Source organism: Lacerta agilis, chromosome 15, assembly GCF_009819535.1.
Source record: "Lacerta agilis isolate rLacAgi1 chromosome 15, rLacAgi1.pri, whole genome shotgun sequence".
NCBI lineage: Eukaryota > Metazoa > Chordata > Lepidosauria > Squamata > Lacertidae > Lacerta > Lacerta agilis.
Genome location: NC_046326.1, coordinates 2,280,740 through 2,307,823, shown reverse-complemented (window position 1 = coordinate 2,307,823; position 27,084 = coordinate 2,280,740). Strand labels below are relative to the sequence as shown.

General features: G+C 42.3%; 1 protein-coding gene across 1 annotated transcript in view; it reads left to right on the top strand.

Moving 5' to 3' along the window:
• Positions 1–27,084, top strand: part of PEBP4 (phosphatidylethanolamine binding protein 4) — a 270,124-nt gene that overhangs the window by 89,356 nt on the left and 153,684 nt on the right. Inside the window, exon 4 of the mRNA XM_033172042.1 lies at positions 10,920–11,018. Coding sequence (XP_033027933.1) covers positions 10,920–11,018 — 99 coding nt within the window. The remainder of the gene's footprint in view (positions 1–10,919; positions 11,019–27,084) is intronic.

Below are 27,084 nucleotides of genomic sequence, written 5' to 3'. Positions count from 1 at the left end.
AAGGCATCTTATTTTCCACCCCTGCTTGTTTCAGTTTTAAGAATGATGCTTCCCTTCCATTGCTCTCAACAGAAAAAAGCTTAGGGGGCAGATTCTGATTTTGCTTACATCTGGCAAACACGGCTATCTTCATTATGGAAACTTGAATTTAACCTGGTATATCTGTAAACAAAACAAAAAATGGTTTGTATGTGTGTCTTAAACAGTTTAATTCTCGTTAGAAATGGCATTTCCCTTCGAAGCTGTTCCATTGCATGTTCCATTGCATGTTCGATCCACCCAGGGGCGTTCCTAGCCCCTTGGCCGCCCGGGGCGGGAAGCCAAGAGGCACCCCTGGGGGCGGGGCATCGTGGCGTGTGCGTGCGTCATGACGTCATGACGCACGTTCACAGCGCGACGCCACGCCCCCAGGAAAAAAGAAAGGAACGTAGCAGGTGCTTGAGAGCGCCCACTTTGCTTCCCCCCCTTCCCTTTCGGCTTCTTTCAGCGCCGAAAGGGGAGGAAAAAAGGAAGCAAAGCGGCGCGTTTAAGCACCGGCTTTGCTTCCCCGCCCGCTTTCTTTTTCAGCGCTAGCTGGGCTGTGACTCTGCAGCCCAGCCAGCGCCGAAAGAAGCCGAAAGGGAAAGGGGGGAGCAAAGCCGGCGCTTAAACGCTCTGCTTTGCTTCCTTTTTTTGCCCCTTTTGGCTGCTTCTTTCGCCGTTGGCTGGGCTGCGACTACACAGCCCAGCCAGCGCCGAAAGGGGAGAAAAAAAGGAAGTGAAGCGGCGCGTTCAAGTGCTGGCTTCGCTTCCCCGCCCGCTTTCTCTTTCGGCTGCCGTTCGTTCCGTCGCCCCGGGAGCAGCAGCACCGCACACACTGTGCGCTGCTGCTCCCACGGCGACGGAGCGAGCGGCGGTGCGTGGGGGTGACAAGCGGCGGCCCCTCCCACCACTCCCCACGCACCACCGGTCACCCCGGGAGGAGCCAAGCGAGCACCCCGTCCGTGCAGCGCTGCTACTCCCGGGGTGACGGAGGGAGCGGCGGCGCGTGGGAGTGGCGGGAGGGGCCGCCGCTTGTCACCCCCACCCGCCGCTTATCACCCTGTCACTGGGGGCGTACCGCCCCTACCGCCCCTCCCCAACGACGCCCTTGGACCCACCTTTACCTTTACCTATTGCATGTTAAAACTTGCACCTTATTTTATTTCATATGAGGGATCAACATTTCAGATATGCCTCAAGAGGTTTCTCAAACATCTGTGCATAGAAAAGGCTATGAGCATGTCTAGAAAAACTCTGATGAAATAATGCAGGAGGCAGGATCTATCATCTGCTTTGGATCAGGGATGGCCCACTGGCAGCTCACAAACTGGATCCAGATTCAGCCCTAAGCCAATTTTGTCTGGTCCTTAATCATCAGGATTAAGGAAAGTAAGAAGGCATCAATTCCTGTTGACCCATGTTCACTGCATGCCGCATGTTTCTGATCCACTGCAGTTTGACTTCTGACAAAAACTACATTATTTGCAGGGGCGTGGCAAGGTAAATTGGTACCCGGGGGTGGGGATTTCTTTGTGTGTCCCCCAGGCATGGGAAGGTCAGGTGGTACCCGGTGCGGAAAATTTCTTGTCAACTCCCCCATTGATTCTCCCCCCCCCGCAAAAATTGTTTTACGTTATTTCATATTTTCTTACAAAGGAATAATAACAAGTAATAATAAAAAAGCTTTTATTTATATCCCACCCTCCCCGGCCGAAGTCGGGCTCAGGGTGGCTAACATCAGATACATAACATTGGTATAAAATCAAACAATAATGAAATTACCTCCTAAAAACATCTCAAAATCAAATTAAAGTCTAATTAGATGGCTTTCCACAGGGTTAGGGTTGGGAACAGTAAGTGTTCTCTGAACTGAAATTTCAGCCTTCATGACATAGGAAAACAGCTATTTTGGTGGAGGAGGGTCAAGATATTAACCGATATGCATGAAATTTCATACATAGCTATATAATCCCTAGTATAGTAAGATAAGAACTTCGGAGCAGGCATTTCCCCCCCCCCAAAAAAATAATAAATAAATAAATACAATTCCCCCCCCCAAAAAATGTTCCTTGATAATTTGTCACCCCCTCCATTATGGAACCCAGGGTGGCCCGCCCCCCTCGCTACGCCCCTAATTATTTGTCTCACTATCTGCTGTGGCAGAATTTTACGTAATTATTTTACATATTTATGCCACACCATTCATTTCAATGCAAAGGGGGGGGGAATGCCAATAGGTGGAAATGTAACTAATTATGTGTCATTTGCTGATTGAAGACAACAGTGAATACTAACAGTATTCACTGGATTGATTTAAATTCTGGACATGGGATAAATAAACATCAATTATTTTTGTTCCCATCAGAATTCTTAACATCCCTAATCAGGATATGGTAAATAGTTTGTCCGTAGTTTCAATTCTAAGGAATAGTACTTCTAAAGAAAAGATGTTGTGTCTTCTGTGTGCACCACAGAATACACAAATCAGAAAACTGATGATGGCAGATGCTTTTAGGCATTGATATCACCCAGTTGAGGTGTCTGGTTATGTGGATTTCATTCTCAGACCATGTACTACCAATACTCTGTGGTTTATAAGGGGCACAACTAAGTTCCTGAGGAAACTACAATCTAAGGACAATCTCCAAGAAATACCACCACAGCTACTATAGATGTTGGGGAACTTTGAATCAACATCTTCCAGAAAGATGGACTACAAGCCATCAAGAAGAATATAATCCTTCACTAAAGAGTTTAGTGAGAGAGTCAAGTTGTTAAGGTGGAGACTGAGGATATGTTAAGGTGGAGGCAGAATTATTAATAAGATCAAGAATATGCAGCATGACAAATACATTGTTGAATATTCTGTTGCCTGTTGGCATCATTCAGCAATTGTTTGATGAGCAAATAAAAGTGATTAAAGCTGAGATTGATGAAATAGTGAATGAAAGCAGACCAGAGAAGGATGAAATGGAAAAATTGAATTAAAGAGGACACATAGACTTTGGAGAACAATATTAATGGCAGAACAGCAGGGTGAGAGTTGGAGGCAACAGATGATGAAATGGAGAAGTCCTTCACACAGGTGTTTAGAGGAATGAAACGGCCAAATGGAGGAATTGTAATGCTGGAGGAGTTGAATGAAGCTATGGATGGAAAGATGAAGAGACATCTTGAGTTGGCAGAAATACCGTAGTTGAGAGAGAAAGGACTCTGTCTACTAATTGAATTTAGAGAGAAAAACCATATATATATATATATATAGAGAGAGAGAGAGAGAGAGAGAGAGAGAGATGGCTTTTCTCTCTAAATGATGAATATGTGTACCTACAACTGCAATATATAATGGTATCTCGGGTTACAGACGCTTCAGGTTACAGACTCCACTAACCCATAAATAGTACCTCAGGTTTAGAACTTTGCTTCAGGATGAGAACAGAAATCGCGCAGCAGCAGCGGGAGACCCCATTAGCTAAAATGGTACCTCAGGTTAAGAACAGTTTCAGGTTAAGAATGGCCCTCCAGAATGAATTAAGTTCTTAACACAAGGTACCACTGTATAATGATGAGTATGTGTACCTGCAACTCGGAATAACACTTTGTGCATATGATGAACAAAGGCTTATGCCATAATAAACCTATTATGTTTTAAGGTGCCACACGACTTTCTGTTGTTATCTTTGACCTCTTTTCAAAACTTTGTAATATATACATATTGTGTACATGCAGTTTATGTAATGTAGTGCCTGAGCATGTGTGCTCTATAACTGTGAAGCCCTTATTTCAAGATGGCAGCAACTTTATTATAGAGTCTAGCGACTCATAAAGGAGTTAATGTAGCACACTACATTTTTGGCTCCTGGACAAATGTCTGAATAAGTGTGTGCCACCCTGCCCTGAAGTTGGCCTTCTCTCCCCTGGATGCATGCCCTGATCATTCGGTAGGACTGTATGACTATGTGCACAATTAATCCTCTAAAAATGTAATGGCCATGGCTTTGTAAATTTTAAAATAACACATTCTTAAATGACATCTCTTTTTACTGTGTACATGAACTCTGCCTAGGAAAATGCTTTTAACAAATTGGCTACAATGATGCTGAATAAATCATTTATTATTAGAACAATATACTGCACAAATATTTGGCTGGTTTAGCACTGACTAGACCCTGGAGAGAAGAGGCCGAATGTGTATAATATAAATACTATATAGCAAACAGCTCTGCGGTGAGACTGTTCCAGAGCTAATGAAAGCTTCCTTGAGCTAAACAGAGCAGTGGACTTGTGTTTACTGGCTAGATAAGAGGGGTTGTCACCTATCAGCTGATCACCCATTCCCACCACCCTTCTGAGTAATACCCCTCCCCACTCCCTCACTATATTTAAGGGTCTGGTGACTTCCGTTTCAGTGTATCTGAAGAAGTGTGCATGCACACGAAAGCTCATACCAAGAACAAACTTAGTTGGTCTCTAAGGTGCTACTAGAAGGAATTTTTTATTTTATTTTGTTTTCACTCTAGCCACTGTTGGCAATCAACAGTAAGATTGCTCCCTGTCTCCTCACAAGCACATGTCCTACCACGAGTGCTATGACAGCAAGGCTGTCATTGAGCAAACATGTAAGAATATTGTAAAAAGGATAGAAAATATTTATCTGATTATGCAGAAATTGAAGCTTAACCTATAATGCATTTTTAAGTTGTAGCAGACGTGTTCTCACAAGTCATTTCTATATCTAAAAATGTAACATGAGATATGCATGGTTATGTTGAACTGTTCCCTAATATTAGCTTAGATGTTGCTTTCAGAAGTTACTGAACACATAAATCCTTCCTGTGTTACATTTTTAGATGTTATGTCTGTTATAGCATGGTAAGGTAAAGGTAAAGGACCCCTGGACAGTTAAGTCCCGTCAAAGGTGACTATGGGTGTGGCGCTCACCTCTCTTTTCAGGCCAAGGGAGCTGGCGTTTGTCCACAGCTTTCCAGGTCATGTGACCAGCAGGACTAAACCACTTCTGGTGCAATGGAACACTGTGGTGGAAGCCAGACCAGCAAAGCTTTTTCCTGGGCTGCTGTTATGCAGAGATGGAGATGGAGCTGACTTTTTCTTTTCTTTTCAAATTGATCTAGTCCAGCCCCCCTCCCTTTTAGACTGGACTTTAGGGCAGGCAGTGATTTCTTGGGAACCAGTGTCAATCCAGCCTGGACCCTGACACATTTATTTGGTATTGTTCAGTTGCTGCGGATATGTGCTAGGCTGATTAGATAGCGCATGTATGGCAGTTCCCTAGTGCACTTGTTACCTAGGAAACCATGAGCTCTACATGTGTGTCACTTAACACCCTATTTGCTTTCATTTGGATAAGTCTTTAATTTCTGCACTGCCCCATCTCCTCTGGATCTATTCAAGTCGCCTGTCTTCATACACTAATCCCTCTCCTTCTGCCCTGCTTGCCTCTCTGGCTGGGGTTCTCAAAAAGTCCCTGCCTGCTCGGAGCAAGTTTCCAAACCTGTGGGTAATCTGAACAGCTCGTGCCTTTAACAATAATAACTCAAATTATATACACGGCTTCTCCCATCCAGAAGCAATTAGTAGCTCAAATGTGATGCTTAACACTTCCATCATCAAAGCACTCTACAGACGTTAACTAATTAATCCTTCAAATATTGCAATGAAGCACAGTAAGGTGGCTATTTCTCCTTTGTAGATGGGGGAATTAAGGCACACAGAATATCAAGGCTGGACAGTGGCTGGCTCTGCTTCACTATGCAAAGGGTGCAACATCCAAAATATCTGTCATTCAAGTAGAAATAAGAGGTCAGCTACCCACTCCTAAGAGAGTTTTATTTTCAAATGGAGTCTGTACCCTGGTTCCTATCTGATGAATCTTAGACTTTCCCAGCTCCCCCAGTGACTCAGGTAGAATATTTTGTGAACTGAATATTAGGATGCTGGTTTTTAGCTGTGCTGAAGCTTCTTTGCAACACACGTGCCCCTCATTATCTATGTTTAGCTGAATATTCAGAAAGCTTCCCCCCATCACCAGTTTTTATTCTGTAAAACAGGTATTTTGTGATGTCCACAACAGTTTCTTTGATTTCCAATGTGTCTCCAGACTAAGAAGGTTGTAGAACTCAGATAGAACTGATTGCACCTGATTAAAGTATTAGATTGCAAGAAACAAACTTATTGTTGGGGGGTATGTGCTCCAGTTTGTACCCGTGCCATTTGCTGGAAAGAAGGAAAGAAAGAAAGGAAAGAAAGAAAGGAAAGAAAGAAAGAAAGAAAGAAAGAAAGAAAGAAAGAAAGAAAGAGGTTTTTTGGGAGCCGTCAGACCATTTCTTCCTATAGCTCAAGACAGGAGTGCTGAGGGGTCTTGGCCACCCCCAAAAAACCAAGGAAGTGTCCGGGCTCCCTCAATATCCTGTGGTGACATGTGCACACTGTGTGAGCACACCACAGAATGCGCTCACGATGCTCGTGCAAGCCGGTGTGCGTGGCTCAAGAGCTATGCCTCCTAATAAAACCTGTCACTGCCTTCCACAACAGGCCAGAGAGGGATGTTTGGGTTCACCTTTTCCAACTGTAAGCTGAATGCTGAGTGTATGTTATAAATAATAGTTTTACCTGCCCTTCAGCAGCAGCTATGAGGGTGGGTTACTACAATTTAGAACTCAGAATTCAAAACAGTTAAAACAGATTAAAGTCACAAAAATTGTGACGGGGGCACTGAAAACACACATTTCAGAAGTAAAGGCCAGTGTAGAGAAGTTTCTTCTGCAGACTAGTGCAGTAGTGTACAGGTGACAACACTGGAGGCCTGGAACAGCAGATCCTGTAAAACAAAAGAGTTCTGCACACGGTGGTAGATGGTCCAGATACAAATGTGAAGACAGTACTGTTAGATCCTGTCTGCAGCACTGTCTGGTCAACAAGGTACATCTGAGCACAATTCAAAGTGTTGGTGTTGACCTTTAAAGCCCTAAACGGCCTCGGTCCTGTATACCTGAAAGAGCGTCTCCACCCCCATCGTCCAGCCCGGACACTGAGATCCAGCGCCGAGGGCCTTTGGCAGTTCCCTCATTGCGAGAGGTGAGGTTACAGGGAACCAGGCAGAGGACCTTTTCGGTGGTGGCACCCACCCTGTGGAACACCCTTCCATCAGATGTCAAGGAAATAAGCAGCTATTCTATTTTTAAGAGACATCTGAAGGCAGCCCTGTTTAGGGACGTTTTAAATATCTAATGCTGTGCTGTTTTAACATTCGTTTGGGAGCCGCCCAGAGTGGCTGGGGAAGCTCAGCCAGATGGGCGTGGTACAAATAAATTATTATTATTATTATTATTATTATTATTAAAGATTCCCTTACCATTAGCAATACTGCTCACCTGGGGTTCTGGGTGGACACTCTTTGGTGTATGGTATGGCTGTGGAGGGCTGTCATCTTCTGACGTGGCCAGGGGAGGGGATGGTCACCTGGCGCCACCCAGCTCTGACTGCATTGGGCTCCCAGGTAAGGACAGGCAGCACCTGCAAGCCAGTCAGTGTCCAGCCCATCCCATGCCTATTTAAGGGGGCAGCCAGGTGCAGGCCACCCTCTTGGCTGATGGTCATGGGATTTTCCACCGACCTAGTCCTTGGGGGTCCACCCAGTGGGGGAGCAGGTGTGTTGCCTATGGACCTTGCTATAGTTTACACCATAACTTTCCAAACTTTTCATATTAGTAACCCCTTTCCAGCCCTGGAAGGAGCATGGGGAGTGTTCGTGCGACACACCTACACACTGCAGCCAACACACAGTTTGGAAAGCTCTGGTTTACATGGTCACCATATTCGGGGACAGGGATGAATTTTCTCCGGCTTGCAGGTTTTTGCCTACCTCATCACAACATTGGCAGATAAGGCATTGGGCTGGACCCTTAGTCACAGGAGTATCCTGTTAGCAGGGTCCAGGAGGGGTGACTCTGTCTGGGAGTCCATGGGGGAGGGGGACCAGGGGGCCAGTACACCTCTCCCAAAGGCGACTCTCCAGCACCAGGTTGCTGTCAGGTAGCAGGCAGGCTGCCTGATGCAGGATACATGCCCAGTGCCTTAGCCAAACCTACTCTTTCTTGTAATCAATAACACTGTGGCTTAATTCAACCTAAAACCAGTTTCCTGTGTCCATTCTTGTGGCCCTCTCTGCACTTGCAGTGGGCACCATATCTCTGTGCTGGCAAGGATATAATTCTGTCTTACAAGCTGCAAGTGTTATCTGGTCTGAAATTTATTTGTCCCACTCCCCCAACGGCATTAAAAAAAAAAGAAATCCAATGCATGCATGGAATATATAATTTCCCCTGATTTAAATGACAAATTTGATACACAAATGGAGATGAAGCATCCCAGCATTGTCACAAGGTTACCAACTTTCTCTTCTTCCTGTTTAAGGGTCTCATCTGACCACCCCAAAGCTGTGTGTACTGTTGCCTTTGTAGACCACAATCTGTACTGAAATCCAAGCCTGCTGTTAACTTCACTTGCGCTCTATTCTTGTGTTTGCTATTATTTTTTAACACTTTTTTGTGCATAAAAGCACTATCCTCTCCCTAGAGCCTGCCTGCAGTGAAGACATGGTCTGTACAACTGCAATTATTTAGAAGAACAGATGGAGTGAGGAGCAGAAAGTCTGTTAATAGTAATAGAAATGCTACATGTTAACCTGGACAGCACACGATGACAGTCCCATGACTACACGTTCTGTTCCCACCAGCTGGGCACCGACGCAGAAGTGAGAGATTCACAACAATAGCAAAACCAAGAACCCACCTAAAGTTAGAAAGCAAATTCCTTCACACTTTTCAGTGTAGGTTTCCCCCCACACCACCCCCAGTAATCTCCTGCCTCATGGTCATTTCAAAATATTTTCATATTTAAGGTGTGGTGTTATAAATTTCAGCATGGTTGGCAGGACAGAAATTAGGCATGAATGTGTGAGAAGGAAGTACAGGCCAATAAAGGGAGCACAAACATGGTAAACCAAGAATTTTGTATCTCCCCCAATCACAATAATTAACTCTTAAGATTGTGCTGACATAATATATATAATCGCTGAGCAGCAGATTTGCTTGGACTTTTTTTTTTGTAAGATGTGAATGAATCAGAGGTTGCTCCTAATGGAATCAAAAAGACAGGAAGGGACATGACACAGTGGCAGAACATCTGCTTTGCATACAGAAGGTTCAACCCCCATATCCAAGTATGGTTGAGAGAGACCCCAGTCAGAAACCATGGAAAGCTCCTGCCATTCAGTGAGGACTGAGCTAGATGGACCAATGTTTTGAGTCAGCATAAAGCAAATTCCTGTGTTTGTAGGTACTGGTATGTCATGAGCAACATGGAGGTGTCATGGAGTGTTTGGTCAGAGAGTTGGAGCTGGAGAACCCTGGCGTGGGTCCTAGTGGGATGGGGAGGTGGAATCAGGTACCCAGGAAATATCTGCTTATGTAAAGTGCTTTACAGGCTTTGCTGAGCAACTCACCCCAAATCATACAACCGTGCTTTTATGTTATATCCATGTATTTGGACACGAACACTTCTGTGACAGCTCTCTGCTAAGAATATAATACAGTAATATTTAGCATTTATATAGTGCTTTAGAATGCTCAAAAATGTTTCACATTTTTATGTAAATAATGTTTACAATAATCCTGCAATTTAGGCCAATATTATTATTATCCTGCAGATAGGGGAAGAGCTAGTAAATGACTTGTCTGAAGACAAATTACTAATTACATTCCCTCCCCCCTCCTTTACATCAGATTTACTGTTGGGAAGCTGCTAATTCAATGCACTGGGGAGGGACACATGCATTCACTGCATTGTTCTTCTAACTGAATTACCCCTGCCCAAGGTGTGATTAGCTCTCCTCCCCCCTCAAAAAAGATGAGTATTCATTTGTTCTTCTGATCTCCTTTCCCCCTCCTGTAAACTAGCGACCCACCCTCTCTCCAGGCCCACATTTAACCCCCAGCACAGAGTTTCTAAGAAAGAAAGAAAAAACAGTCATTGAGTTATCTTAGAATTCACACATTTGAAACTGGATGCCCCCCTTGCAAACCAGTTTAAGCATAAAATGATTTTTAGTTTCATGTGTTATATCTTTAGATTAGATTGTTAAAGTTTCAGAGACAGATGTGATATCACTGCCTAATGACAGACCAGTTGGATATTATGCAAGAACAAAGCTAAGTCCATGAAGCTTATGTCGTCATAAACTGGTTAGTCTTTAAGACTCTTAGTAGTTTTTTGCTGCAAAAGGCTGTTGGCTAATCCTCTAGATTTTGTTATGAAATTATTCTGCTCATCTTTTACAATCAGTCACTGTGTGTGACCAGTGAGAAGCTTAGGAGCTAGTCTGTTGTGGAAACAGATTTAGAGAGCATTGAGGCTGCCCCCCCCCCCGAGGATCTAGGCCAGAGGTCCCCAGACTTATTTGGCCCACCACCCCCATTTTCTGGGGGGGGGGAGGGAACCTCAGTGCCACCCTGGAAATCTACCTTCTTTAAGCCAACAAATTGAGTTTGCTGGCTCAGTCTGATCCGCCCCAGGGCTGGAGCTGGAGCTGGAGCCACAGCCCGCCTGCCATTGGCCAAATAGGTCTGCTGTGATCCACTTCCTGAGTATGAGTGAAGCCCAAAAGGGATCACCCAAGCCCAGGGAAACCCCTCGCGTCAAGCATGTCTACCAGATCCAGGGGACGCGTCGCCATCCCACAATGGCACCCAACCTTTCAGTAAGCATCATTACACCGGATGAAACATGTACAAACAGTTTTTCTTCTTTCTTTCTCTGCTTTTTGTAGTGAGGAGCAGGCTAAAATACTTTAAATACATAATATCCATATTTTTTTACAGGAGAAGAAGTATGTTCTCATCATGGTAGATCCAGATGCCCCTAACAGAGCGAATCCAGAATACCGTTTCTGGAGACACTGGGTTGTCGTTGGGATCAGAGTGAGTAGCATGTGTGTTTATGCTATTACATTATTCATGAGGATGCATCAGTAGCTTTGGAAACACTGCTGAGTCCTCCATCATTGTTACCTTACCTTACTCAGTGGTTAACAGTGGTTAAATGAACAGTGGTTAATTAATTATTTTGGAGGAGAGGTATGTCTATAGGTGGCCCTGTAAAGACATCATGGCCAGCACTATACAAATTACAGGTAGGTAGCCGTGTTGGTCTGCCATAGTCAAAACAAAATAAATAAAAAATTCTTTCCAGTAGCACCTTAGAGACCAACTAAGTTTGTTCTTGGTATGAGCTTTCATGTGCATGCACACTTCTTCACACTGGAACTTTTATTGTGCCAGCCATAGGCCATGGCATCATTCAGAAAAATAACAAAAGGAAAAACAGCAATAACCATAAAAATCAAGGGTATAAATAACAACGTATTATTATTATTATTATTATTATTATTATTATTATTATTATTATTATTATGTAGTTGGTCCCGTGCCCAGGGAAATGCCCTCCAATTCCTGCCGCCATTGGCCAATTTGGTGCAGGAGGATGATCCAGCCTGCCATATGCCGGTTCACAATGGAGGCCTGGGGCCCGCCTGCAAAGCCGCATGGCCAAGAAGGGGCAGATGGATTTATTGCAGTTAAGTGTAGCATTATAGGGTTCATTTTAAATCATGCAACATATTCAAGGCAGCAGATCTCTTATGCATCATATTAATTTTAGTGTTGTTATCATATTCCATCAACAAAAAATAAAAATGCTCTGAATTCCTATAGGGATTAATTTCAACATTCAAGATCCACCTTCCCCCCTCCATAATCCCCACAACCTTCCCAACAGAATAATCTCTACACCTGTGGGTGAGAGCGGAATAGTCTTTCTCTTCCTTCGTGAGCCAAATGCTCACGAGCTAAGGTGAAATTAGAGGACATAAACACTAACCCCCTCCTCCTTTCCCACAGAAGCAGAAAATGCTTTACATGGTTATATTGAAAACAAAAAAAGAGTATAATAACCCACATGTTGCCTGTTTTGGTTATAAAGCTCTTGGTCAAATTTATAAGTTGGTAGACCTTAGGCAGAGAAGAAGCCATCTGTGTGTTGCCTTTTCTGTTCTTGCTGCTTCTTCTTCTTTGCAGGCGTCTTCTTCAACTTGTTTTTCTCCCTCCCCCCCAATCTCCCCCCCCCCATTTGCTTCCAGTCTCCTCCTTCCAGTTTTGTGTCTTCCTCTCCACTGCCTACGCCAGTGTTTTTCAACCTTTTTTGGGCAAAGGCACACTTGTTTCATGAAAAAAATCACGAGGCACACCACCATTAGAAAATGTTAAAAAAATTAACTCTGTGCCTATATTGACTATATATAAAGTAATTCTCTTGAATAGGAATCAAATAAACAAATTTTTCCCAGGGCACACCAGGCAACATCTCGCGGCACACTAGTGTGCTGCGGAACAGTGGTTGAAAAACACTGGCCTACGCCTCCTAGTTGTTTGTCTTCATTTGGTTGCATGTCCCAGTTGATTTAATAATTTTTTTAGCTTCCATTTGTGTGGAGGAAACTTTGGTTTGTTAGGCCTTTTCTTTTGTCCAGAGTTTTATTTGTTTATATCTCTGCTTGATACTTGTAAATACTTGTAGTCCTCAATAAAATTAAAAAACAAAACTGTTATGTATTGAGGTTCTCACTCTAGGCCACTAGGGGTGTTGTGTATATAGTTTCACTCTGCCCACCGTGGCTGCAGTTCTCACTCAGGTCCACAACATGCAAATGAAGGATTGAGAGTGCCGTTCACGGATTGGGTAGCTAGAGAGAGTTGTTAACTGTTGCATGTTACTGAGTACTATAGAAGCAGGCTGGCTGAGCCCTTCAGTTCAGTTCTGTTCCAGCCTGAGAATAAAGAGAGCTGCTTGGAGAATCACTGTGTCATCTGCTATGTCCACTTAATAAAAACAGCAAGTTGCTGAGTTGTATGCTGACTGCCATTTCATATACTGGTGAAGTGCACGTTGATTGTAGGAGAATCATATTTTTCCCCAGAATATCTGTGCCCCAAACAACTTTACCTTTTGGGGGTTTGAAGGTTAAGCACATAATTGCAGAGTAAATGAATATAGCATTTGGCACAGATTCTTCTCTGTAATGTGGGAGTGGAGCTTCATCAGAGAAAAGTGAGTTACAAGCATGTCCCTGTTTGCTTCTGTGAAATATTGGAGTACAGTGGTACCTTGGGTTAAGAAATTAATTCATTCCGGAGGTCCGTTCTTAACCTGAAACTGTTCTTAACCAGAGGTACCGCTTTAGCTAATGGGACCTCCAGCTGCCGCTGCCGCACGATTTCTGTTCTCATCCTGAAGCAAAGTTCTTAACCCAAGGTACTATTTCTGGGTTAGCAGAGTCTGTAACCTGAAGCATCTGCAACCCAAGGTACCACTGTATATATCTGTTCTTTTCAGTTTGAGAAGATGTGGCCAAGGGGTTTCATTTAAGGTGCCACTAGACTGTCAGCATTTATCAGGTACATATTGGAACCTTAGGTTTGTGTAGTTACAGTGGTTTTAAGCACACTAGTTTAACAACTCAACTTTAAAAATGGACTTTGGAAAGAGATGGGGAAATAAATGGAAAAGGCTAGGATGAACAAATGACTAATGGGAACTTAAGTAATACCCCACAAGCAAATGAATGCAGGATTGGTGCTCATTGTTATATTAGCCTACTGCCCCATAAAAAACTCAGAAGAAAAGCTCAATAGAGATTGGCTATTGTCTAATCACTGTGTAGTATTACTACTACTACTACTACTACTACTGTTGTTATTATTTACATTTGTTAGTCAATTTGTACCAAAAAAAGTCTCCGAGCAGCTTAACATGATATTGTACAACAGATAAAAGCTATTAAAACTAGAAAATTTGAAATAATGTGTAATGCAATGCATAAACTTTGTGCAAGCAAATCGGGATGGAAGCTGAATGAATTAAGAGGTGGTGTAGAGAGGAGTACTTCATGCTTTTAAATGTTAGTAATAATAGTTCTGTGCTAGACCAGAGTAGTATGAACTTTAATTCAGGAATGTTTCTTAAATATCAGGGAATTGCAGATTGGGAGGAGGGGCAGAGGGAAATAGATATTACTGTTTATTTCCACTAATATGTTGCATTGTCTCTGACTCTCCTTTCCATGAGTTACCCGCTTCAGATAAAGCCATCTAGGAAAGCAGCTTCTTCATGCCTTCTTGTATTTTGTAATTTGTTGAAAAGTTTTGATGTTTTCAGCTCTGATTCGATCTAATAGTCTTGGTACTAAAGCCTAATTAAGATATCAATTAATTTGCAACTTGTATTTAAAAAGAAATATCTAGTTGTTCTCTATTCTTCTCTGAAATTACTGCCAAGGGCTTTTTGTACAGATACCTTAATTAGACTTTTTATTGTTAATGGGAATATTGAGCAAATTAAAATTGGATATTAATACTTTCCATGATTTTCATAATTGGCTGAAGAAATAAAGCATTCAGAATAATTGTAGCAGCTTGTGTACAATTTTACTCCCATACAAATTCTTTCACAGGAATCCTTACACATTCCTGAACAATGAGGTCTTGAAAGTCTCTCATTAATTTTAATATTTATTAATTTATTAATCACAAAAAGCTGGAGCTAGCATTCTTCCTTCTGTGTGCAGATCTTTCTAGTTTTACTAATTATTGTAATTAAAAGTAACTTTTAAGGCAAGAAAGAAAGTCTGAAATCCAACACAATTCTCTGGAAAGGATGTGTGCTCAAATGACATGGTGCAGTTTAATATAGCAGTGCAGTGGAAGTTCTGCTTTCTTCATAGCTACAACACTTATAACTGAGAGGAAGAAAGACATACCGTATTTTTCGCTCCATAAGACGCACTTTTTTCCTCCTAAAAAGTAAGGGGGAATATCTGTGCGTCTTATGGAGCGAATGGTGGTCCCTGGAGCTGAATTTCCCAGGGGCCAAAAGCAGATAGTGCTTCTTATTTTACAAAGAGAAAAGGGGGTGTTGAAAGGACCCTGCTCAGCAGCTGATCAGCAAGAGATCAGGAGATAAGAGTCCCCGGCTCCCTTTCAGCCCCGCCCTCCTTTGTTGAATGTGCTGCAGAGGGAGGTTGTTTGTTTCCCCAGCAACATGTGACTGGCTGATTAGATTATCTGTCTGGAAACTGTAGGAAAGGCTCCCTTTCCTTTAGAAGCTGCAGAAATGTGAGTTGAACCCCATAAAAAACAGAGCTTTTCCTCTTTGCTTTTCCCCCTTTGCAAAAGGAGCTTTGCTTTTCCCCCTTTGCAAAAAAACTGCAAAACTTTTAGCTGATCCTCAAAAAACAGGGTGTTTCCCTTTGCAAAAAAAGCCACAGAACTTTTAGCTGATCCTCAAAAAAACAGGGCTTTTCCCTTTGCAAAAAAGCTGCAAAACCTTTAGCTGATCCTCAAAAAAACAGGGCTTTTAGAGGAGGAAAACCAGAAAAAATATTTTTTTTTCATTTCCTCCTCTAAAAACGAGGTGCACCCTATGGTCCGGTGCGCCCTATGGAGCAAAAATACGGTAGATTTTGTATCGTAATGACATTTTTAGGAAATCATGAACAGAGAGATGGGGGGGATTGACACTTGTCGGGATGCAAGGAAACAGTGATTCCGTTACCCCGTGCCGTGTTTGTTGGGATCCTCGCTGTTGCTTTCCTACTACAGCTTGGCTTCTGCTGAACCCTGCCTTGCTCACCTCACTATCTGCTATGGCCAAATTATGCATTTGATTATAGAATGAATTTTTGTGCATTTCTTTTGAATAATGGAAACTTCAAAAACAATGCAGAAAGCAACGTCATTATATACATGATGTTTGCAGACTTAATTTTTTTAATTGTAACCCCCCCCCCCCCGGACCTTTGGTTGAAGGGCAGGTAATAAATTAGAATAATAATAGTAATATATTTAAAAATGACACTGCTCATATTTGCCTGTGTGATTTCTGTTCCACACCCCAAACATTTGAACATGCAATTTCCATTCCTGTTTCCTTTTCTGATTGAATTCTCCTGCATCCATATACACTGGTATGAGATACAATAAATTTATGGTGTTGAATTGTGCCTTTCCATCTGTGATTACCGGGATCTTCTGGGAGCCAGATTTTAAAAATCAAATCACTGAGCTATCTCTGAGTGGAATCAATGTAACTGTTTTTCTACTAAACCAGAGGGGCTTTTTGTGTATGTCTCCAAATCTGTTCTTTCTTTCCCAGTCCAATGCATCCATGTATCTGGCAATGTTTTGTTGTTGATTATTTTTTTCATAGCCATAGCAGTGTGAGGGCCTAACTGCACTTTATATTAATACTATGGCATGCAGCTATGTCCCTCGATTTTAAAGACATAGTCATAGGCAAGCAGGGAAGTGATTTCTTCAGGACCTCAATGTGTGTGGAGGTTTAACCCTTTCCAGCTGCAATCCTGATAAAAAAAACCCATGCTGCAATTAGCAATTCTACTTTACCAATGCTAATTGCAGCAGGGAGAGGGATTTTCATCAGGCTTGGAAATCTATCACAAACAGCCTGTAAAAACAAATTATCTAACATTGCTGCAAATAATTGAGTATGCAGCTATGCCCTCAGAATTGGGAAATTCCCAATGCCATAGGTTCTTCCACAGAGAGAAAAGCAGTTGCTACACGGAGCAGATTATAACTGACACCATGTAAACAGGAGACCTGTGTATGTCTGAAGAAGGATATCACTCTTAAATTCTGTCATTCTGCCATTGCCTTATGTATTTTCTGGATGGGGAAACCTGTGACCCTCCATGTGTTGTTGGACTCCAACTCCCAATCAGCCCCAGTGAGTTTGGCCAGTGGTCAGAGATGACTGGATTCCAACAACATCCAAAGGACCACAGGTTCTCAACCCATCATGTAGAAAATAGAGGTGAGGTGAAACCCTAACGAGGAAGACAAGACTTGGCTCAGTAGCACCCACTTGTTCATGACATTTTGTGCCCTGCCCTACTCTGGCACTTCCCCAAGCCTCTTCATGGTGAATTCAGTCTTGCTGTAGGGTTTCAGCCAGAACTTTCACCCATCATGTTGTAAATTTTAGCAGCCTAATCTGTTGAACACCTTCTGTTACACAATTCACCATTCATTGCTTATCGTCACTGACGACACTGTTTCCTGAATTGTCAGAAAGAGGGTGCTTTAACTCCAAAATAATGTATATATTTTAAAAATGTTGCTACAAAGTGGAATAATATCTTTTGATGACTGTTTTTAAAGCCCTTTAGGTGTTCATGGTAATTTGCAGTGTAAAATTATTTAGAGATAAGAGCCAAATTAGCTCTTAAAGGCGGGAGGTCGATATGTCCCGTTATCCATGCAAGCAGTGCTTAAATATAATCAGCCTTTACTCTAATGCAGCATAATTGTTCATTTGAAATAGCTTTTTTTATTCCATTCAATGAGTCATTAAAATATTCAAAAGATAATGCAGTGAATTAGAAATAAATTTATCACATTATCCTGCATATACTGAAGAGTATCAGGTAACTATGCAGAGACTGAACTGGTGTACAGAGAGCAAATCCAGTAAATAATGCACTGTTGTTTTAAAAATCAGTAGGTAGAATAAAAGTGTAAAGAAAGGACAAATTGTGTCCTCAAATTCTGTTTTGCTTCCTACCCAATCAGGAGGAATAAGGGTGAGAATGACAGTAAATCTGCAAACCTTTGCTGCTCTCATTTTAATATTTATTAGAATAGTACTTTGTAGTTAAAAATGATTATAAAAAACAACTCTGTCAGAGGAGAATTCCTAGATAATTTCTTCTTGTGATATAGTGAAAGGGGGAGGGGAAAAGAACACTCTAACTGTGATTATCAGCAGAATGCAATAATCTGCAGAATTTGCTCTAACAACAGAATTTGACGTTTGGGAAAACTGACTACACAGACTTACCGATCTGCCCTGCTATCTGGCCTACGTAAGGGCCCGGACTTACATAAAGCATAAATTTGGGCAGTTGAGAACAGAACCCAGTCAATTTCATTCCTCATTTCTAACCACAGGGTCACATTTCTTCTCTCCCATCTTACTTTTGCTCAGTAACAAAAGAGAGTGCTCTGGAGATTTGGTCCCCATGTTCTCCTATATAAATGGCTATGTATGCTTCTCACCCACATGGAAGGCTGTACACACAAGAGCTGGCTGGTAGTACCACACGGATCTATGTTTACTTCTGCTATTGCTGAGTTTAAGCACTATTTTCACTGCAGGATATTTCTTTGACACACATAGTGTGGGAATGGGGTCCCAACTGTGCCCATCCTGGGGCACAGGCAAGCCGCCCTCTCTCTTAGCGCTCCAGGTGTTCTCATTAAGGAGGCTTTGATGCCTGAAGGTGAAGCAGCAGGGACGGTAAAGGAAACAATCTGTTCAGCGAGGAACATGGTACAAAGACAGCTGTTCCTTCTGTGCAGTACGGTAGCAGTGTGAAATGCATGCCCCAGTAGGATGTTAGGCTAGCAAGCTGCTTCTGTGACATGAAGAGTATGGCTGTTTTCATCAGCAATGATCTCTTAATCCTCTTTGTGTATATGTTTCTGTCTTGGACATGTGTGAAGTTGTGCAGAGGGAGGGACAAATTACAGCACCCTTCTGTGAAAGGACCAGGCCTCTCCATTAAAGGGGCACTCATCCCTTGAGGATTTTGCAAGCAGTTTCTTTCTTATTGTTGCTTGACTTTGTCAGTGATTTTCCTCTCATTGGCTGATGAATAGGTTCTGGGTGGCAAGTGTCACCATAGAAACAAGTGCTAACTTAAGCAAACAAGAGCTTTATTAACATTAAGAGTAGTAGAGTATTTCAGAAATTATTGGAATTGAGTTATAAGTTTGCGCTGGAGGGGGAATTCAGCTACCTGTAGACCTACTGCTCTTTTGGAGTGGGGAGTGAGAGAGAAGGAAGGGGGTGCTTGTATGCGTACTGGGTTATCTCCTGAAGTGCCGCATGGGGTTCTTAACATTAATCTTCTTTCCAGACTACCTGGTTAGTGGACATTTCCACGCGTGATTTGTGCTGCCCTTGTTTGTTGATTCCTGCACTGGCAATCAATGAGATGGAGGCTTTTGCTGACCACAGCATTAGGGATTATCAGTATGAATCACCAGTTAGCTGGTTCCCTCTCCCTATAGCATGCAATCTCCTTGTGTGTTGGTTTTCTGGGATGTCATTTGCACATTCTGCCTGCCAGAGCTCTGCCATTGCGAGGCCAAAACACATAGTCAGAAATAAGGTCAGGGTTATTTCAGTTACCGGGTGTCTTATACAAGGAGTACCAGTATTAAAAATCTTCAATTGCTCAGCGCTTGCTTCATCACACCCTAAAAGTATATTAATGCAGAATGCTTTATGTAGTAATCTAATCCTTCATGCTTCTGGAGAGGTTCCAGAGCAGTTCAACAGCATAGGGCATCATGTTGCTCTGAAGACACTTCTTGGGGGGAAGGTTGTGCTTTAAAGGTATGGTGAGAATGTGACCTACTTCACCTGCGCTCTACTGAGACGACTACAGTGTTCAACCAGAGCAGGAAACAAGGAAATAGCATGTCAGATTGATTTTTTCTTTCCAAATATTCCTATTTTGCTTTTCCATTTAAAAATAGCCAAGTGGCTAGCAAAATCAATATACTACGAACTATAGAATTAAAACAGAATATTTATTTAAAAATTGATAAGAATTTGCAAGAACTCTCAGTAACAATACCATTAAAGTATCAATCAATTAAAGGGCACCCTAAAAGCATACAGAATAAAACATGCCATAACTACATTTTGAAAGGCGAGTGAGATGGAGCCAAGCAACTCTCCTTCGTAAGGGGATTTTGTAGTCTTGGCACCACAACAGAAAATACTATTTCTTGTATTCATCTATTATACATCTAATAATTAATGAAATCTAGTAAAATCTAATAAAAAAGGTAAGCAGAGCAGAACCTCCAATGATGAACTCCATATTCAGACAGGTTTGAACAGAATGAGGCAGTTCTTGATGCATGTTAACTTTAAAAGCCCTATGTTTGTTAAGAAACTGAAGAGATACGGCTCTATATCTTCTTAAACCCAGAAAGTAGAGACCCCATGCTTTCCCTTCTTCACCAGTCCTCTTTTCTACCCTTCTTCCAGAAGCCCTTGAGAAAATTTAACCAGATTTGTGAAGCCAATGGGAAGACTGAGTTTGTAATCAATCATATAGTCCCAATTTCACTGGGAAACGTAAGTAGTTTGGGCAAACAAGATATACTGAGTGCAGAAATTGGAAAAAGCAAAAGTCAGGCAGTTGCTCCCCTCTTGATGTCTTCTACAACTATATGGTCCTCAAGGCAAGATATTTGTTTTCTAGTTTTAATCTTCCTTGTTGGTATCAGAGGAAAACTATTTTCTCACTGAAAATGGTGCTATTTAATGACATCTAGATAAATGTGGTGGTGGGGAGAATTCTCCAGAGTAAGGAAACAAATCTCAGCTTTGGTGCTGCTGCCTCGGAGCTCCATGTGTGAGGGTGGCATAGACCAGCCCTGAGGGCACATACTTGCTGCAACAAGTTTCTGTGTTTAACACGTTTTCTATGAATTGTATTGGAAGTTGAGTGTCAACTGTTATTATTCATGCCCTGCAAACAGATGGGGTTTAATTGCTGTTACTGTCAGCCTAGCTGTAAATATCACAGGGAAAAAAGAGCTCTTTGGCTAATTGTTTTAAAATAAAAGTTGAGAAAGTATGTATATAAATTATAGATCAAGCGTATTTTAAAAATCAAACTGTTTATATTGCCTTTAAATACAGTATTTAGTCAACAGCATTAGGATCAGTGAATGGCTGAGAGATACAATGTCGCCCCACAGCCTAAGATGCCAGAACAATATGACAGCAGTAACTTATTACTGATGAGGGAGGTGGGGGAACCAACATGGAAATGTGATTGGTCAGCACACTAGAAGAATAGAACAGCTAATCTTTGTAATTTCATGGGCACCATTAAGGCAAAGTGCTGCTTTTATATAGCTTTGAGGAGAACAAGGTACCATACCTACCTGTAGGTTTGCAAAGAGGTTGAGAGTTGACACATACATGCTGGATTAGGGGAGGGGGTGTGGCATTCATTTTAGTCCTCCAGAAAGTTAATGACAAAAGGTGGGGGTGCAGGGCAGGCCATAAATATATATGAGGGAAAGGTGAGTTGAGCGTGTGTGTGTGTGCAGGTGCACACCTAAATGCAAAAAAGTACTGGTTTATGGTGCTTTGTTGTCATTACTGTACAATTCCTGCTTCATGTTTCAGAGCAATTTCTTAAATCCACCCTTGGCTGTGCTGCTTTTCAGACGCCCACCTTCACCTGGGGGAAGTTTTAATGTATCATGGTGCTGAGGCAGAGCTACATGATCACCTCATATTTTTCAAGTTTGGGAATGGGGTGAAGGGGTGGGGGGTGGGGAGATGGGGATTATAATCAGCTTTTATACCCTATGTCCCACTACGGCTAAGGGCACTGCTTGTATCACACAATATGGATAGAACTTTAGTCAGTCCATTCAATTAATGAAGGGTGCTCACACTATTTTACATGACAGAACTTCACTTTAAAGAAGTTAATTGCTTTTGTGACCCAGTGGGCTGTGTGAGCAAGGATGTTCATAAATCTCAGCCATGGCAACTTTTGCTACCTGGCAGTGAAAAAACCCAGCATATGCTTTGCAGATTGCAAAAGGTGAGGTGACTAAAATTTGTGAACTCTCAAATCATGTTACGTTATTCAGATAAGCATTTTTTAAAGGCCCTATTAGGGTCAACACACACACACATCTTATCACAGCCTCAGTATACCAATGATTTAAAAATGACAATATTTAACAATCACAGTTGGTCTTAAGGTAAGGCTACCAGACGTCCCCATTTCCCGGGGACAGTCCCCGGATTTACAAATCACTACCCTGACAAAAACCATCTATTTAGTAGGAAGTTGAAAAGTGTCCCCGGATTCATTGAAAAAAATCTGGTAACCTTATCTTAAGGGACAGGACAACATTCATAGCTTGGCACCTGCTTGGTAATAACTTTATTGGTCCCCTCAGTACATTTGTACTTCACTTTTCGAAGTGAGTCCCCAGAGCAGCTGTCGACATTCAGAACCACACACAAAAAGTTCCACTCTTGGAGAATGTTTAACTCTTCTGAAAAAGCAATGGGAGACCCCCCAAAACCACAAGAGATAAGCTGCTGAATGATAATCGCTGTGATGTCCAGAAAGTAGTTTCATAGAGTTGGAAGGGACACTGAGGATCATCTAGTTCAATGCCTGCAATGCAGGAACATGAAGCTGCCCCATACAGGGATGGAACCTGCAACCTTGGCATCATCAGCACCACACTCCAGCCATTTGTATCCTTGCAAATACTTCTCACCACTGAGGCCACAGGAACTCTCCGATAAGTGCCTGTGTCACTATTACAGTGGCACAGTAGTAGCATATGGTTCTACTGAGTACTAGGTACTAGTTTCACTCCTGGGCGACTGATTCAGCTTTTTCAAGGTAACACAATAACAACATGAAAAACGGATTGACCAAATTTCAACAGAAAGGAGAAAGAATGAGTGTATTGCTGGCCGCTAGAGGAGAACATGAGTACTTTCATTTCTATAAAAAACATACTGTTTGTTCAAACCCTTAGAATCAGTGTGTATATTTGTCTTTGGAGAATCTGTTCCTGCTATGCACAGATTCTGATAAATGTCTGGTTTATTTCCTGAATTATAGATGTTGCTATCTGGGCACTGGGACGCGGGTGGTGCTGTGGTCTAAACCACAGAGCCTATGGCTTGCCGATCAGAAGGTCAGTGGTTCGAACCCCACGACGGGTTGAGCTCCCATTGCTTGGTCCCAGCTCCTGCCCACCTAGCAGTTTGAAAGCACGTCAAAGTGCAAGTAGATAAATAGGTAACAGTCCAGTGGGAAGGTAAACGGCATTTCTGTGCGCTGCTCTGGTTCACCAGAAGTGGCTTAGTCATGCTGGTCACATGACCCGGAAGCTGTATGCCGGCTCCCTCAGCCAGTAAAGCGAGATGAGCGCCACAACCCCAGAGTCGTCCGCCACTGGACCTAATGGTCAGGGGTCCCTTTACCTTTTATCTGGGCACTGCATTGCTCCAAATGAACTATGGTTCAAGACTCCGGCGGCGACGCCATTGCGGGTGGTCGTGGGCTGCTTCGGCTGCGAAGCGCCCAGTCCATCCCGGGGGTTTGGAGCCCCGCTACCGCAAAGCGGGGCTCCGGTGGGGTGCGGGAAGAGCGTCCCGCACCCTGGGCTCCCCGGCTGTGCCCGTTGTGGCTCCGAACCCTTCCCTCGCTCCCCCTGTAAAGGGGGAGTGGGGGTGAAGGGACGACGGAGCCGGGCTATAGGGGACATGCCCCAACCGGGATGTAAATGCGGCGACAAAGCCTGTGATGAGCGTCTAAGTTCTACCTCTGATGCATGGATCTAAAGAAACCCGGTGGTCGTGAGTACTTGATTGGACTAGATATTATGTTTTTTGGACGATCCGGGGGAAGGAGAAAGGCAGCCTGCCTCCCTCCCTTCGAGTGAAAGAAGTTAACCAATTTGAGTGACTGCTGCTACAGAACTGGCTACAAAGTATTTGAACTTTGATACATGAGACTGTTAAAATTCTCTTTTGCGGAGTAAATTCGCGGAAAATATCTCCGTTTAAAGCTGCGGTCTTTGTGCTCCGGCTCAGGAAAAATGGCGACGGAAAGTTTAAACTGAGGTGAAAAACAACTCTTACAAAAGGAAGAACATAGAGACAGAAACTGTAATTTGACACTCACTCCCACCCCCTCTACCATCATGTTGGACTTTGTCTTTGAACTTGTTTTGAACTCTGGACTAACGGATGAACAAAGGCTCAATGTTTTGAGGCTGGAACTGCTTTATCGGAAAGTGAAAGTCTTGTGTGGGGATTTGAAAAGAAATTTACTTCCCACAGAGGAGGCTTTTAAAAACTTTGACACTTTGGAAGAAAACCTCGGCAAGGAGCTGAGAGGGTTGCTGGAAGGATGGAGAGAAATGACAGGGCGACTCCGGGGAAAAGATTCGTTCTTTGGGGGTGGCAGCCCCAGGACGACGGTAAGATTTGCTATATCCAGACCCCGAGGTGTGAGCTCGGGGGCAAGGGACAAAGAATTAAGATATTTACAAGAAGAAGAAGAATGTTATAAAGAAACGGAGCAGCTGAAAGAAGATGAGATGGATACCCTGAGGCTCGTTGCGAGGAGTGTTCTGAACTGTGCCTGGATCTGTGGACACTTGGAAAAAGAAGGCAATTGGAAGTTTGGTTCTGGCGTCATTAGGAGAAGGATAATGGATAGAGGGGGAGTGGGGTGAAGTATTAAGTAAAATTTAAAACGGCCTGTTATGGTATTCTGAAATCAGAGGGTGAAGACTGTTAGCTATATTTAGTTTTTCTTAACAAGAAAGGAGATATTTGAAGTTTTTATGTTATTAGCAGCAGATTTAAGGATAGAGGAGATAGTGTAATTTGATAAGAACGATTTGTGAAGATTTATGATGATGTATTACTAGTAAATCTAGTATAAGATGATTAAGTCTATAGATTAAGATAATTAAGATGATTGTTTCATTCTATATATATAATTGTGTTTAATTTTTAGAAGAAGAGGTTAAAAAGTAGATTATGGGTATAAAACCGAAGGTGAAAAGGTAGGGGAAGTCAACCGTCAAGATTCAGAAAGAGAAATATTTTTTTTATGAGATGTTTAAATAAGAAGAAGAATCCTGGCAATGTTTGTATTTGGTTTATAATTGTATTTGTTTTGTATGTGTATAAATGTAGGTGTGGATATGGGTGTATGTTGTTACAAGAAAAAATGTCAATAAATTCTTATAAAAAAAAAAAAGAACTATGGTTCAAGACTTTTGGTACATTATGGGCTTCCTGCTCCTCACACTTGCACTGCTATGCACAATATATTCAAACTGATGAGTAACTAGAGATGCTGATGTTCTCATTCCTGTCCCCAATTTAACAAGAGCATAGAACGATTAACACAATATTTACTGCAAAGCCCAGGCACTCTGTTTGTTTCTGTAAAAGGGCCAAGCCTCTGTTTGAGCTCCCACTAAGGTGTATTCTTTTCTGAATTGCAATTAATGCTCACAGGTAATTACAATCTAAAGCACAACTGCTTAACAATTCCCCTTCCCAAAGAGAACTCATTTTAATGCCAAAAGGAAAAGTAATATATTAGCATAAAACAAATGCCAGAGGATGAGGCTAGAAAAGGTCATCATGATTTCTTCATAATTTCTTTAAACTGGAGGGTGGATTGGGCTTACCTGCCTCATCTCTCTCACTCTGCCCACCCTTGGGATTTGAACCTGGGTGAGAAGAAGCAAGGTTACCTTTTGTTGAAGTATTGTTGATGCATTTACACCCATACCCTCTCAAACAGTTTACTCCAGTGGCAATTTCAGAAGTAAATTATGTAACTTCTGTTCCTGTCCTCAGTATCATGTTAGTGTAGAGAGTAAGAACAGTTCACAGCCAGTACAAAAATTAGTCGCTGGCTAAGTTCTACTCAGAGTTGATCCAATGAAATTAATGGACCCAGGCGAGTCATGTCCATTAATTTCAGTGGGTCTACTTTGAGTGTGACTAATGTTGGATACAACCCAAAAGTAGTTTACTGCTGGGGCTGCTCCCCTTTGAGAGCACAAGTGCAAATGCACCTCTTATTTCGTGAGAAAAAGCAGTAGGAACTTTGTGTGTTTAACACAAAAGTACCTTCCTTAGGCCTACAAGTTATTTACAACCAATATCTATATTAAGAAGAAAGAGCTTTGAACTGTTTTCATTATTCGTACGATAAAATTAATCAAAATGATGCAAAAATGGGCACATTTGCACACTTTCCCTGAATTTGTATAATTAATGTTATAACATTCAGCTTTATATAATTCAGAATTTGAATTACATTGGCATAGAATTTTATTTATTTATTTATGTCTCTGCTACAGATGAAATAATTTTCCTCAGTAGTTCTAACGGTTTCATATGCACTTCCATTTCAACCTCAAATGGAACTGCTGTGGGTGCCTCCCAACTTGCCCAGGGTCCAAATGTGTTTACTTTGTGCCTGTTGCCTGTTTATGCCTTGGAAGAAATTTCACCTCAGGCAGCCATTGACTTGTTAACATTTGTTTTTCAGTGCTGTGACAAAGATTACCCACCCCCCCCCTTAGTAGGCAACTGCAAAGGTTGCTCTGGGGATGATAGTGAATCAGCTCTCTCTGCCTTCCTTTTCACAGCAGGTACCTACTTTATGGATATTGAATTTAGGGTTTTTCCAGGATGCTTCTATTTCATTTAGCATGCAAAGGCTAATAATTTGTCTCAATTCAATAAAAAAGAGGTTGCAAACACTCTCTCTGCTTATGTAAAGGATGGCTTTTTAATTAGTTTCTTTCAACAAGGGGGGAGAGGAGCAGATAAAATATACCAAAATGGCAATACTGTGGTACCTCGGGTTAAGACCTTAATTCGTTCTGGAGGTCCGTTCTTAACCTGAAACTGTTCTTAACCTGAAGCACCACTTTAGCTAATGGGGCCTCCTGCTGCCGCTGGAGCACGATTTCTGTTCTCATCCTGAAGCAGAGTTCTTAACCTGAAGCGTTATTTCTGGGTTAGCGGAGTATGTAACCTGAAGCGTCTGTAACCTGAGGTACCACTGTACAGCATTTTTGCAAACTTGTTATTAGAGCCATTGCATTTAGTGCCTGTCAGTCCTGAAATCTAGTGAGCAGTTTGAATAGTTGGGATCTGCCCTGGTGTCTCTCAGGCTTTATATGAGACCTTGTCCCTCCAACCCTGTTGTAAATTCAAGCTGACTTGTTCCTACATCAGAGGCATTGGTGCCATAAAACAGTGTTGTCCCATTCAAGCGCATGCGATTCCTGA